The sequence below is a fragment of the Heteronotia binoei genome, chromosome 4 (assembly GCF_032191835.1).
Source record: "Heteronotia binoei isolate CCM8104 ecotype False Entrance Well chromosome 4, APGP_CSIRO_Hbin_v1, whole genome shotgun sequence".
Taxonomy (NCBI): domain Eukaryota; kingdom Metazoa; phylum Chordata; class Lepidosauria; order Squamata; family Gekkonidae; genus Heteronotia; species Heteronotia binoei.
The window spans coordinates 161,518,618-161,534,354 of record NC_083226.1 but is presented as its reverse complement, the minus strand read 5'-3'; the positions used below and the strand labels follow the sequence as shown (position 1 = coordinate 161,534,354).

Below are 15,737 nucleotides of genomic sequence, written 5' to 3'. Positions count from 1 at the left end.
TGAAGAACCTCAAATGTATTCCCGTAACTTGCGGCTTCCCACTTTTGTTTGCAGATCACGTTTAGGATGCTGAACTGTGGGGTTTGGCAGCCCAGCACCCTTTCCAGCGTTGCAGCTTTGAGGACTCTTCAGACTAATCAATACAGAATAGGGAGATATGAAAACTGCCCCATAAACATGCATTAAAATAATAAAACTTAATATGGTGTTGCTTTTTTTATATGTTTAACCACCCGACTGGGATGCCAGCGCACATTAAATCCTTGCTAATCGACATTGACTCACCTTGAGAATCCACTTAGAAATTCATTATTGTTTTAATGTGAGTTGCTTATTATGGTACTCAAGTGAGAGAAGTTATTTCAGTTTCTGATTAATTTTATGCAGAATAAAGATGCTTATTTCTTGTCAGTGCCTTTTGTGTTTCATCATGCCTAGACCACAAAGGAGAAGTGTTAGAGGAGAGCCCTTGGGTAATTCTGATCACTTGGGACAAATAGTCAGTACTGATCCTTAAAATCAGGAAAGCTCTTCCAACTCCAAACTGCACTAGATAAAATGAATGTGGATTTAGTGCTAGAAAATAAACTGAAAATCCGCTTTCTCTGTCTCTCTCCCTCTGTGTGTCTGTTTCTGTCTCTCTATCTCTGTGCACATATAGCAAACCACGCTTTAGAAGTCAAATAGTTTAATCTTTGGGGGTCCCCTCTCCTGTATACATTGGGTTAGATCCACCAACTTTTTAATTCAGTCTCACCCAATCCCCCATCATACTACAGTCGCTGGCCAATACGGCTTTTTGTATAGTCATGTCCCATGGTCCCAAGTATAGTTTGATTTGCCTTGCAACGGATTCTTCCTGCCTCCCAGCTTTAATTTAGCACATTTCTGAAAACTGATTTTGGAACTGCACAGTTGTCCAGAGCTGTTGGAAGCCTGGATATTGCAGTCGTCGTGGTTTACAAAAATTTATATTCCCACCTTTCTGCCCTTTTCTATGTATGTGTCACAGATTAAATGGTTAAATCACAGTACATAAAGGCGTTTTGAATCAGTCTCATCATGGTTTCTTTTTTTGCTCAGTGTTTTAGTCATAATTGGGAGGGTTCTAGCCTATGTATTTATTTATTTAAGTATTTACACCACGTCTTTACTTTTCATTCATGTTTAAAGCCTTCCTCCCCCTTAATTGGCTTTTCCACTGGAGGGAGAATCGTTTAAAGTTGGCAGAAGGCTCCTTAGACTGGAGGGAGGCCACAGGGCCAGATCTAGGGGGAAGCAGAGGGGCTGCTTGCCCCGGGTGCTGCCAGAGGGGGGGTGTGCCAAATTGGGTATGGAGTCCATTCTCTTCTATGGATCCATAAGATAGAATGGGCCTATAAAGGGCCATCATTTTTTTTTAATTTTGCCCCCTCAAAAAACATGTAGATCGGGTCCTGGGAGGCCACTGAATCCACCCCAGTATATTAGTCCTCGTTCATACCGGTAATTGAAGAAAAGATCTGGAATCACTGAATATTAATCTGAACACAGTCTAGAATTGGCATTTAAAGGCAAAACAAAAGATTGCTGCTGTACTGGAGCCACTCCACAGAGAGTGGAAACGGAGGATGGCGGTAATTTTTATAAGCATCCCTGCTGTTCTTGTAGGTACACCGGCACACGGCTCTTCAAGCGAACACTCAGTCTCAGCAGAACGTTCACACCACGACGTTGGCTCGGGCCAAGGGAGAGATTCTAAGGATCATTGAAATACTTATTGAAAAGATGCCCACCGATGTCGCAGAGCTCATTGTGGAGGTGAGGCTGTCTCTCATGACTCTCGTATGTGTTTCTGGTTAATCAGGTTGGTGGTCCTGAAAATTCCACGGGGCCTTCTGGACTCCGAAAGGCTTTAATATTTTGCCTTTTCCTTGGCTCGCATGGTGGTAAAACAAATCACAGGGGCTTCTAGATACAGTAATATTCAGTAGCACCTTAGGCTGACAAAACTTGTGGCAGGGTATGAGCTTTCATGAGTCGCTGCTCAGTTCTTCAAAAACTCATGAAATCTCATACTCTGCCACAAATTTTGTTTGTCTTTAGGGTGCTACGGAACTCTGTCTGTTTTCTACTGACAGACTAACATGGCGCTGCATCTTGATCTGTCAGTAATGTACAGAGCAGGGCATAATAGCTTGTTGCTTTTATACTGAGAACTTCTTTGAATTATAAGCCACCTTGAGCAAGACTCTGAGAAGGCAGCATTGAAAGCCATTAAATAAACGATTGAAATAAAATAATAGCCTTATCATAAAACTTTGGTCCGTTCGGAATATTATGGAATTGAAATTTCATGTATGCTATTGTGTTAAGTGTTCGGGTCTGCCCCACAAAAACTTTCTCCGGGGCTCTGTAAGATTTCATGGGTTTGCAGAGGGTTGACTTCTCTACCTCACTCCCCTTTTAACATCTCTAGTGTTAATCTACTTGCAAGGTCCCATCCCTTCTGGAGCAAGATAGAGTAAGCAGCGAAATAGCTAACTTTGCAGATGGTACTAAATTGTTCCGGACAATGAGAACTAGGGAGGACTGTGAGGTAGTGGCGGACTTGGGTCTAAAACTCTTGGTTGCCAGGAGACAACTCTAAGGCTATCATTTAATTTGTATAAGAAATAAACAAAATTTTGAAAAATACAGAAGTGGAAAAAGGTACAATTAAAACATTTGCAAAATAAATGTGTGTGTGTATATATATATATATATATAATTACAGTATACATAAAATTGTACATATTATTGGCGGTATACGGTAGATACTAAATGTAAATACAGACTGCATTTTCTCCAGGGGAGCTGATCTCTGCCTGCTGGAGATCAGTTGGAAAAGAGGGAGATCCCCAGACCTCACCTGGAGGATGGCAACCCTAAATGCAACATAATTCTTAGTTGCATTACAGTAGTAATATTGGAACATCTATTATATTTTCAAGCTACTAAAAGGTCATTAACGTTTTTAACACATCGTCTAAAGTTTAAGGGGAGCCACTTCATCAGGGGTCCACTTGCCATTGGGCAAGGTGACACTCTGACCACTCCACCACTGCTGTGAGGATCCATGGAGGCTGGGCAAGTCCAAAGTAATGCACATTGGAGCCAAAAATCCTAATTATAAATATATACTGATGGAGGGAGCTGGCTGTAACTGACCAGACAAGAGATATTGGCGTTATAGTAGATAATTCACTGAAAATGTCGACTCAGTATGCATTTGCAATAAAAAAGGCAAATGCTATGCTGGGGATTATTAAGAAGGGGACTGAAAACAAATCAGCCAGTATCATAATACCCCTGTATAAAGCTATGGTGTGGCCTTATTCGGAATATTGTGTGCAGTTCTAGTCACGCTATCTCAAAAAAGATATTATAGAATTAGAAATTGTGCAGGAAAGGGCAATTAAGGGGATGAAACACCTTCCCTATGAAAAAAGGTTAAAGAGATTAGGGTGCTTTAGCTTGGAGAAACTACGATTGAGGGGTGACGTGAGAGAAATTTACACAATTATGCATGGGATAGAGAAGGTAGAGAGAAAGAAGTACTTTTCTCCCTTTCTCACAATACAAGAACTTTAGGGACTCAATGAAACTAATGAGCAGTAAGCTTAGAACAGGTAAAAGGAAGTACTTCCTGTAACATCTGGAGAGGCCTCTTACCTTTGCCAGTTGTGTAAGCTCTAGGTCCGTAGCACTTCCAGGTTATGCAAATATAATATGGCAACTGGCTGTACACATAAATGATTGGAGGGGGGAGATGAATAAGCTCAAAGAAAGTATGTAAATCACCCTGTGTCTGAAAGACCTTCCATATATACCAGCTCAGTAGCATATTAAAGGCTGAAATTAATAGCCATCATCTCTCTTAGAGCTTCTAAAGGACTCCCATATTTGTGCTATTGTGGTTCAAATGAAACACTCCCTCCGAATGCAGCCTAAGGGCCTAAAGTCCCCAGTCCTTTTTGCCACATAAATATCTCAGGTGTCTCTTAAGGCTTGTTTGCACAAGTAATTAGCTGTAGGTCAGTACCCAGTTGAAGTAGACTTAGTGCACATCTGACCTGCATTGTACTCGCCAAAAACACCAGGGAATCGATGGAGGCCCGGTTCAAATTATATTATTTTGAAAGGAGGGGGGGGGGGGTAGTCTTTCTGTAACTGACAATGTTCCCTCAGCCGTCATCGCCGTTGCAGGTGAACAGAGGTTGTCTGCCCTTGTGTCCTTTGTTGCCTGTCCCCTTGTTGCCTTTGACAACAAGATGAAGCACCCACCGAACCTATTTTCCTCTTTGTTCGCTGTTTCAGCATGGCAGGAGTACATGACTGTAATTGTGCGTGCAGGGGGGAAGACTGAAGAATGGACAGAATGGGAGGCGAATGGGGCAAAGGTGTCCGGAGCAGAAGCAAGAGAGTGACTTATCAAAAACAAAGATGGTAGAAAGGGCAGCCAGAAAGGGAGGTGGCTAGCAGATAACAGAAACGAATCAGAGTTTCAGCGGAATGCAGCGGAGCCGAGAAAAAGACGAATCAGATTTGAGGGAGCTCGAGAAGGGAATTAGTAGCATTTAGGGCAAGATGGAAAGTGAGAAGGAAGCACGGGGGGGGGGGGGGGGCAGAGGTCCAAAACAGTACTTAGGAAGAGAAAGCAACTGGCCAAAACTTGGAAGGATCATCTGAATGAGTGTTAAAAACTGGAAGGATTGAGTGAGATGGGAGAAGTAGGGAGTACCCTTGACCGAAGAACGGTACACTCCATCATCCTCTTCCACCGAGCGTGCAGCTTCGGGAGGGACACACATGGAGCGGTGAGGGAGGGAGGGGACACCTGCCTAGCCAGCCGGATCAGCCAAATCAACCCTGGCGAAGGGTCTTAAAGGGGTCTTTAAAAACGCTGTGAAATGTTTTTGTGTGTAATTAAAATTATTTTATATTTTACCTTTTACACACAGGTTATGGACATCCTAATGTACTGTCTGGAAGGTTCGCTAGTCAAGAAGAAAGGTCTTCAAGAATGCTTTCCAGCCATCTGCAGGTAGGAAGGTCAGCAAAGGGGAAATGGAAATGTGGAGACCAGGGATAGGCAGGTTTTGGTGTAGTGTCAATACTGTCCTCACCAGTGTTCCCTCTAAGCTTAGTTAGCGTGAGCTAGCTCACAGATTTTTAGCATCCAGCTCACACATGTTTTTTCTTAGCTCAGGAAGGATGACCCCAGAGCACACTAATTTATGCAGTAGCTCACAACTTTAATGCCAGTAGTCCACAAAGTAGAATTTTTGCTCACAAGACACTGCAGCTTAGAGGGAACATTGCAAATCCTCACTTGTCACTATTTATTTATTTACCTTAAATTTATATACCACCCTCTCTACAAGCTGACTCAGGGTGGCTAACAATCAACATTACAATACTAAAATCATTAAAATACTACATTACAATACAATACTAAGGTTATTTAAATTTAAGGTTATTTACCTTAAATTTATATCCCACCCTCTCTGCAAGCTGACTCAGGGTGGCTAACGATCAACAATACAATACTAAAATCATTAAAATACAAACATTATGGTGCTACTCAGTACAGTACAGTTTATTTATACGGCACCAAGCCAACAAAAAGCCCAGCAACTGAACAAATTTAAACATTGAATGGCAAAAATTATCCATAGTTAAAACAGAATAGTAAAAGTAATAAAAGTATCAATAAGATGCTTTGCTTTGGTGCTACTCAGGAGTAAAACAGGCGGGTTCAAAACGTTCTTCAACAGGCAATTCAAATTCATATTTTTGAGAAATAAATAAATATTAGTTCTTTAAAAGTTACAGTTATATATCCACTGGTGGTCCTTAAGATGTTACGCGGTTTCTAGCAGTTGGTGTTACTCAGTCACTGTTAGAAGTGGCAGCTGTCTCCCAACTCAGATGTTATAGCGCAGCCAAAATAATTCTGTTTTACAGGCCTTGCGGAATTGGGAAAGATGCCACAGGGCCCTTATTGCCTCTGGGAGGGTGTTCCACAGCACCGACACTGCCACTGAGAAGACCCTGGCCCTTGTAGAGTTCAGTCTGGCCTCCCTTGGTCCAGGGATGGAGAGAAGATTTTCGTCTCCTGAATGCACTGTTATCTGGGGAGCATGTAAGGAACCCCTGCAAAGGGATAGCCTATGTATATAGACAGACCCCCTGCAAAGGGATAGCCTCTCCCTGAAATGTGCCTAGAAGACATTGAAAAATGAGCATCCCATCCACTGTTATGGTGACTGGGCAAGGCCCATTTGTCAAGCACAACTCCTAAGTATTTACTTGCTCAGATAAGCCAGATTCACTAAATAGCTGATGAAAGAAGGGTTAGCCTCAAAGGAACTTTCACAAGAGAAACTGGGGCTGGTTCATATAGCCAGTGGTTTCTGCACAATGGCCTTCATTCAAGGTCTATGGCATTGTTGCCCAACAACCTGGAGTCCTGTGAAGGCACAGTTATACACACTGTGCTCAGGAAGGCTGCATGTCCACCGTGGTCTATCTGATCTCCAGCAACTCAAAAAAGGATTGCTTGCAATTTCACATATTGTGGAAAATGCATATCCACCATCTAGGGATGCCACACCATCTAGGGATGCTTGATAACCAGCAGGAAGTCTGTGGGCAGAGATGGAGGAGGGTGGTCTGCAATACTAGCTGTCGTATCACATCGCCTCCAGTGGACACAAAGGTGTAAGGTTTTGCCCAAGTTCAACCACGAGAGGCTCCTTAGGTTGGTTCAAAAGAAGCTTTTAATGATGACGCTTGAAGCACACACTAATGACATGCGTTGCAAGATCAGGTCTTGCCAGACTGATTTGAACTGACTGACCCCTGGCACTTACAGGTTACAGGAACATGGCCTTTTTCCCATGCTTGCTAAATGTCTTTTGAATTAATCAAAAGTTCTTTTCCCAGGCCTCAGTGCTGCTCCCAGTCAAGGTCACATCCCACACACTCCAGATCAGTTGGTTCCTATCAGCAGTGCCCAGGGAAACTAGATTAGCAGTGTCTCCCCATGCTCTTCTTCCATCTGCCGGCCTGGAACATCCCACAGAACACAAAATACCAGCTGGCTACAAAAATTGATGTGGATTGTACTCGTGGATACACTTACAGTATGGGGTTCGTGCATCATAGAAATACAATGGCAATAACGTGATACTAACGGAGCATAAACAAGCAGAGAAAATAATACCAGTAAAAGCAACAGTCGTAACTGTTAGGGACTTGTTCCTGACAATAGGTAGCTCTAGGAACAGGCCAACACTCTCTGGTAAAACCACAGATTTTCAAGCAAATTGTGGGAAACGCCATGATTTATCATAGAATTTCCTGTGGTTCCTAGAGCTACTGTATGCTACTCAATTTTTTTAGCTGGAAGTCATGTGACCTGCAGCCGGCTCTTGTTGCCCCCACCACAACCACTTGCACAGCCAGCACAGAGACTCAGTTCAGACCCACTGGCAGCACACGTTATAACAATACATGGGAGTACTAAACAGTAGCGACTGTCCAAATGTTTTCATATTTCCTGGATCTGTGCACTGTGCAGTTGTGACCCCATCCTTCATATATCCTGAAAGCTCAACTGTTACAGTTTACCATGCTTTGCTTTCAGATACCACTCCCGCAATTTGTTTGTGTGGGAAAGAGGATCCAGATGTGGCCAGGGGCAGATGTTTTCCCATGGCAGTCAGATGCAGGCAGCCCTTTGATAATGCGCATATTTTAAGTCCATGTTTGTTTCTAGGAAAGCACACATGCCTTTTGTTCATATTACACAGCAGTGTTTCTATTGGTTACTATTTGGAATTAATAGCTTCCTCCCACGTGACCCGTCAGTTTAAACAATGTTCACAAGTTTTCATTAGAAATGAAATTGCCTTTTAGCATGATTCGTAAAAGGAACTAAAGGCAGCTGACTCAGTTTCACTTATCACAGCATCTCACAGTCTTGGCTTTTATTTAATTTTCTTGTTCTTATGGACGTGCAATAATTTATTTGAAATGTGTGGTTAGCGTCAGATTTTTATTTTATTTAACAAAGATTCTGAGCTTGCGGTCTGGAGCAGCAGAAAATTTTACATGCTTCCAAAACCCCGCTAGTGCTATTGTATCGTAAGCCCGTCTTGTGAAACACGGACAGAACAGTCGTGCTGCATCAGGCCAAGGGTTCAACTCTCTGTTTCTGGTATTGGTCACCCAGATGACACTTGCAAGGAGATCATGATGGCAGAGAGCCAGTTTGGTGTGGTGGTTAAGTGTGTGGACTCTTATCTTTGAGAACCGGGTTTGATTCCCCACTCCTCCCCTTGCAGCTGCTGGAATGGCCTTGGGTCAGCCATAGCTCTGGCAGAGGTTGTCCTTGAAAGGGCAGCTGCTGTGAGAGCCCTCTCAGCCCCACCCACCTCACAGGGTGTTTGTCTACTGAGAGCCAGTCTTGTGTAGTGGTTAAGTGCACAGACTCTTATCTGGGAGAACCGGGTTTGATTCCCCACTCCTCCGCTTGCACCTGTTGGAATGGCCTTGGGTCGGCCATAGTTTTCGTAGGAGTTGTCCTTGAAAGGGCAGCTGCTGTAAGAGCTCTCTTAGCCCCACCTACCTCACCAGGTATCTGTTGTGGGGGGGAGGGGAAGGTAAAGGAGATTGTGACCACTCTGAGATTCAGAGTATAGGGTGGGAAATAAATCCAATATCATCATCTTCTTCTTCTGTAACTTGTTTCCAGTATTTCAGAAGAATATCTAAGTGGTGCATTGAAGGAACAATCTGTACTCCTGCTCCCTTTGTTTTTTATTTATAATCCCTACTCTCCTCTAAGCAAGTCATAGGAGAGAGTGTAGCGATTCTCTTCTTTCCTTTCAATCTCACAACAACCCTACAAGGTAGTTAGCGTTGAGAGACGGGGGACTGATTTAAAGTCATCATGTGAACTTCATGACTGAGCAGTGGTTTGAACTCAAGTCTGTCAAGTCTAGGAAAGCATTATTGGTTCTTTTTAAAAAATTGTTCTAAATAACTTATCTCAAGGTTTGCTTTGGGAAAGGAACAGTGTTTCAGTGACAGAGCATCTGTTTGGTATGTGGGAAGTCCCAGGTTCAATCCCTGACATCTTCAGTGGAAAGAATCGGGTTGATGTGCGCTGGGGTGGAATTCTAGCAGGAGCTCCTTTGCATATTAGACCACGCCTACTAATGTAGCCAATCCTCCAAGAACATACAAAAAATACCCAGAACCAGGGGTATAACCTTAAAGGGAGGAACTTCCATCACTGTGTAAAGGAAAAATTAAGTATTTTCACATAATAAAACCATGCCTGGTGATTTACGTAATGAAATATTGATAACTCAGTATTTGAGGCTTAACCTCTCCTCAGAGTGGCTTAATGCAGCCAACACAATAGCTGCAGGTATGTTTTTATACAGTGTAAAAGTAAAACGTGACTGACAGGCCCACAGCTTCAGAAATTTCAGTAATGGTGAAAGCCTCATTCCATTGGGGTTCACGCACACATTTTGCGCTGGCATTAAAAGTTGTAGCTATACTGCTCGTACCGTGATCTGGATGGCCCAGGATAGACCAGACTCATCTGATTTCAGAAGCTAAGCAGGGTTGGTCCTGGTTAGCACGGGTGGAATTCTAGCAGGAGCTCCTTTGCATATTAGGCCACACACCCCTGATGTAGCCAATCCTCCTAAAGCTTACAAAAAAAGAGCCTTGTAAGCTCTTGGAGGATTGGCTACATCAGGGGCGTGTGGCCTAACATGCAAAGCAGCTCCTGCTAGAATTCCACCCCCCCCCCGGTTAGAATTTGAATGAGAGACCTCCAAGGAAGCCAAGGGTCGCTACACAGGGGCAGGCAGTGGCAGACCACCATCTCTGAATGGCTCTTGGCTTGAAAACCAAACAGCGTTGTCATAAGTCAGTTGCAACTTGACAACAACAAAAAATGTTGTCCGTATTTTGCTGCAGGAAACAGAAGTAAAGCTGGTGCACTGGCTGCTGTGCCTGTTGCATAGAGTTACCAAAAAACCCCCAACCCCACCACTGTTTCTGCAGCTCATAGGCTCTGATGACTCGAGGGCCAGTTTTGATATAGGAAGCTGTAAAAGCGAGGAAGAAAACGCACCTAACAGGAGTGTCACTAAAAATTTCCCCGTTCATTGCATACTTGAAATGTAAATACAGAGGCAAAGACAAGCTGGGGAATTAAGGTTGAGAAAATTCTCTCTCCCGGTGGCTGGTTTAATAGAGATGCATTGCCTTTTAAATTGTGTTAAATAGCATGCATTATATCTTACTGTACGTGATTATGGCTACTATAAAAATGATACAGCATTCTACTAATGACAGGACAGCTTTCAGACCAGGGATAAAAATTTCCCTCTGATTTTGCTTTGTAATTCTGGAAGGAATCCAAATAGGAACACGTTGATACAGCCTTCTAACTATACTTTTTTAATACCACTACTTTGCTGTGTTGATCAAATGGCTAGGGGATTCATTTGATTTTCCCCCTTGGCATTATTTTAATTATTATTATTTCCTGTTTTATTGAATCACTGGTATCTTCTAAGTGAGCTGTAGAGGCGAATGCAATTTTGGGCTGTATCAACAGAAGTCTAGTGTCCAGATTACTTGAAGTGATGGTATCGCTTTGCTCTGGTAAGACCTCACCTGGAGGATTGTGTTCAGTTTTGGGCACCACATTTTAAGAAGGATATAGACAAGCTGGGCGACGAAGATGGTGAGGGGTCTGGAGACCAAGTCCTATGAAGAAAAGTTGAAAGAACTGGGCATGTTTACCCTGGAGAGGAGGAGGCCAAGAGATGATATGATCACCATCTTAAATACTTGAAGGGCTGTCACATAGAGGATGGTGTGGAATTGTTTTCTGTTGCCCCAGAAGGTAGGACCAGAACCAATGGGTTGAAATTAAATCAGAAGAGTTTCTGGCTCAACATTAGAAAGAAGAACTTCCTGACAGTTAGAGCAATTCCTCAGTGGAATAAGCTTTCTCGGGAGGTGATGGGCTCTCCTTCCTTGGAGGTTTTTAAACAGAGGCTAGATGGCCATCTGACAGCAAAGAAGATCCTGTGAATTTAGGGGGAGGTATTTGTGAGTTTCCTGCATTGTGCAGGGGGTTGGACTAGATGACCCTGGAGGTCCCTTTCAACTCTATGATTCTTCCTATTTGAACTTGGACATAAGCTGTCCTGCTAGTAAGATATCAGGAGTCCCCAGTGGGTTGCCTATGGACACCATAGCACCCCCTACCCCTTTCTTGGTGCCCCCCACTGAGTTTTTTTTCAGAATGTGGGGCAGGTTTTCAATTGGTCACTGTAGATCAGATTGGCCACATAGTTTAAAATAACATTGTTTCAATATGAGCTGCCACCACAGTATTTGTTTTATTCTGTCACTCCTCTTTCTCAGTGTATTTTTTATCTATCTATCATTCTCTCTCTCTCCCCCTGCTTCCCTGAACTTGGGCTTGCTCTCTTATGTGTGTCTCTGCCTCCTGCGACAGCCATTTTGTAGCTGTCTCTGCCTCCTGCAGCAGCCATTTTATAGTTGTGTCCACTACCTAGTTGTCAGGATACCAGAGGTATCCATAGACTCAAGAAGGTTTGGGACCCCAGCAATAGATCATTGCTAGCCACTGCTTCTTAACTATCCAGTTTGGTGTAGTGGTTAAGTGTGCAGACTCTTATCTGGGAGAACCAGGTTTGATTCCCCACTCCTCCACTTACAGCTGCTGGAATGACCTTGGGTTAGCCATAGCTATCACAGGAGTTGTCCTTGAAAGGACAGCTGCTGTGAGAGCCCTCTCAGCCTCACCCGCCTCACAGGATGTCTGCTGTGGGGGGAGAAGATATGGGAGATTGTAAGCCGCTCTGAGTCTCTGATTCAGAGAGAAGGGCGAGGTACCAATCTGCAGTCTTCTTCTTCTATCCTGGAATTTTCCTGTTAACACAATATAGGTTGGAAATGATTGTTTTGTCATGGCAGGCAGACCTGCAAACTCCTTTGTGATCAGGTGCCCTGTCCTGTTCTCGGTAGCGGCATGTCAGTTCTTACACTGCACGTTCATCTGGGCCAGATGTAACAAGGAAGTTCTGTTTTAATTGCCATATGGAACTGTTACCACCAGCATACCTTTCCTGATCTGTCAAGCCCAAATAATATGTCTGTGATTGTCCAAAGTCCTTATCTAAGCCCCAGGCAAGAATTTTTGTTGGGGGGCGGGGTGGTCGTGGTTGTTTTGCTGCTAAACAAAGTTACAAAATACCAGAGAGACACTGCTCTCACTCTAGACTTGGTAGGTGCCACCAGTCCTTTCTGCCTATCCCAGCAGCTCAGAAGGGAAACAGCAAGTCTCCTAGCTGTTCAGGGAGTTAACAAGAAAAGTCATCCCTGCAGAGTAGGACTGCAGACTGAGTATCCAAACGCAACAGTTTACCTGGTGGGGTGGTCAGTAGTCAAGGCTCCGTTCCACCACCACCCACACCGGGGCTGACCGAAGCCTAAGGAGTGGCCTTCAAGCCAGCTGCCAAGGGGACAGGCAGCAGCAGTATGTGGGAGCTTGCTCTTTCTGTTTTTCCCTCCACTGTTACAGGTTGTGAGGGGCCCTGAGCAGTCATGAATGCTTCATAGCTAAGACTACCCCTTCATCCAGACATTGCTTGAGCTGAGAAGCTTTACGTTCAAAGTAAACTGCTAAGCGATGTTGTTTCAGAAATATATTATTGTACATCAAAACCAGAATACTCATTTGTGAAAGAGTTGAATCATGTTGCAAAAATATGAGTTAAATTTTGGAAGCTCAATCCTTGGCGCTTAATAAATACAGCTATCTCATTCTAGCAGACATATGTTACCAATATGGCCTCTTGAAACACTCCACTTTTGAAAAGTACACATTTCAAAGCCATTTGATGCACGATAAACACAGACAGAGAGACAGACACTTGACCCTTAATAAATAAATATACACACATACATATACATACATACACACATACTTGGCCCTTAATAAATACAGCTATCTCATTTTAGCAGAGATATGTTACCAATATGACTTTAAGCACACTCCACTTTTGAAAAGTACACATTTCAAAGCCATTTGATGCACCATAGACAGACAATAGACAGACAGACAGACTTGGCCCTAAATAAATATATACATACACACACTAATGTGAGTTGCAGAAATCCAATCAGTCCCAACTCCTCACCACTTCTTTTTATTGGTTATAGAAGTATTAAGATCAAGATGTGCATTTCCATCCAAAAGTCTATCAGCCAGTGCAAATCCCATTTAATTTGTGCCGCCAATTGAAAGACTCTGTTCCCTCTATTGGAATTTCTGTAGGTATGCCCACTCCAGTCTACTGTCTTGAGCCACTGGTTGCATGGCATTTTCTGACTTTACAGTGTTTTACTATTGCTGATCTCTTCCGATATTTTGGTTTTCTCATTCTAGCTCATTCTGTATTTTCTGTGCCTATTACAACACAAGATACAAATACTAGAAGCTTGAAACAATAAAATAATAGTAGTAATTCTGTTAGGCATAGGGTAATGTCACTCTTGACATTTTGAAAATGTTAAGGATAGAAAGGCCTTCTTTCATTTTCTGAGATTTATATAAGGCTTAATTTGGCAAGATGTGTAAGGATGTGCCTACCTTTAAAGTCTGAGTATTGCTGAATTATACTTTTTAATGATCAGGATTAAAATTCAGTGGCTATCATCTTTGAACAGGAACTGCTGAAAATACCTGCTGAAAATACCTGCTGAAAATACCTGCTGAAAATACTTGTGTTTGCATGTGAAAGAGGGGACCAGATGTTAGCCAGATGCAGATGTTTTCCCATAGCAGTCAGATGCAGTTAGTGCACATGCTCATCTATGTTTTAATGGATCTTACAGAGGCAAATAGATTGCACCCAATTCATCCATGTACTTCTGCTAAACTGAAGAGCCTTTGATTATTTCAGCAGCTACTTTGTTGGTTTTGATTTGTAAAGAAGAAGATTGTAGATTTATACCATTCCCTTCTCTCTGAATTAGAGTCTCAGAGCAGCTTACAAGAGCCAGTTTGGTGTAGTGGTTAAGTGTGCGGACTGTTATCTGGGAGAAATGGGTTTGATTCCCCACTCCTCCACTTGCAGCTGCTGGAATGGCCTTGGGTCAGCCATAGCTCTCATAGGTTTGATTCCCCAGTCCTCCACATGCAGCTGCTGGTGTGACCTTTGAGTCAGTCACAAGTTCTCTCAGATCTGTTGTCTCAAGAGCAGTTCTCGAAAGAGCTTTCTCAGTCCCACCTACCTCACAGGGTGTCTGCTGTGGGGAGGGGAAGGGAAGGTTGATTGTAAGCCACTAAGACTCTGAGTGAGGGGTGGGGTAGAAATCCAATCTCTTCGATGATGATGATGATGATGGCAGCGGCAATGACGACAACAACTGCTGTAAGAAAGATAGTTTTCATCTGTCAGTTCAAGCAACTTTTGATCTGTCTCATGACCCTTTACCATTACACACAAGTGTATTGGAGGGGTTGTTGCACTTTGGTTGAGTGTTTAGGGTGTGTGTGGAAGATACTGAATTGCTCAATTGTCCTTGCTGCATAAGCCATCTCCTGGACACAAATCAGGTTCATAAATTCATGCAGATGCAGTCAGTCTAATTGAGGATATTATAATAATAATAATAATAATAATAATAAATTTTATTTGTACCCCGCCCTCCCTCGCCGAAGCAGGCTCAGGGCGGCTAACAATACGGTGACCAATGGTGCACCAATCCCCAATACACAAATCCCCAATATGTATAAACCAACCCATTGCTTTCATTTCCCCCCCACACACATTTTGTTTGATAGGGTGTATAGAAAAGCTGAAATTCTGCTAAATAATTACTTAGGTGTCTAAAAGCCTTTTCCTCAAAATAGATGATGACCTGCTGGTACTGAAAACTAGAACAGGAATTTTTCTGAATTTAGACTTTATTTCTCTATCAGGATACTGATTTAAAATGGTGACTTAACAAACCTTGTTTTCTTCTACAAAGGAAGTCACAAATATTTGCCAGCAGCTCTGTTGGATTTGTATGTGAACAACGTAACCAAAAGCAGTTGCTTTGTAATAGATTCTTAACTACTAAAGTGAGCAATATAATTATGCACATAAATGGCCATTAGGTAGCACTCCAGTCAAGCAAGTTAATTCCTTTATATACTGGATTATTTTTTCCCCTTTTGCAAGAAGTTGTAACTGTCCAATTGACTATATCCTTGATCAAAGAAAGACAAAAACCTTGGAGGCTATTATAGCATTACTGAGAAAAGAGGGGCCAACCACCAATTATTCTTCGTTCCTTTACAGAGTACATATTTGGGGTACTGGCTAGAATAACTAGAATGGTTTCGTGTTTTTTTTAGCTCAGTTTTGTCAATTTTCAGTTTTTTCTCACTGTCTCATTTTTGAAACTAAAAGCCTGTTTAAACTTGCTTGGGATGTATGTTTTATAAACTACTGCCTTAGGCTCCTCAGGTTTTTGATTTAGTAAGCTTCTTTCTGCTGTAAGGGAACAAGAACATAAGAGAAGCCATGATAGATCAGGCCAATGGCCCATCCAGTTCAGTACTCTGTGTCCACAGTGGCCAAAACCCAGGTGCC

The 15,737-nt window shown here is 42.8% G+C and overlaps 1 protein-coding gene across 3 annotated transcripts in view; it reads left to right on the top strand.

Annotated features, from left to right (window-relative positions):
* WDR7 (WD repeat domain 7) overlaps positions 1–15,737 on the top strand; it is a 301,241-nt gene that overhangs the window by 204,879 nt on the left and 80,625 nt on the right. For all 3 annotated transcript variants that reach the window (XM_060236131.1, XM_060236133.1, XM_060236130.1), the window contains 2 exons: positions 1,651–1,800; positions 4,983–5,065. In XM_060236131.1, coding sequence (XP_060092114.1) covers positions 1,651–1,800; positions 4,983–5,065 — 233 coding nt within the window. The remainder of the gene's footprint in view (positions 1–1,650; positions 1,801–4,982; positions 5,066–15,737) is intronic.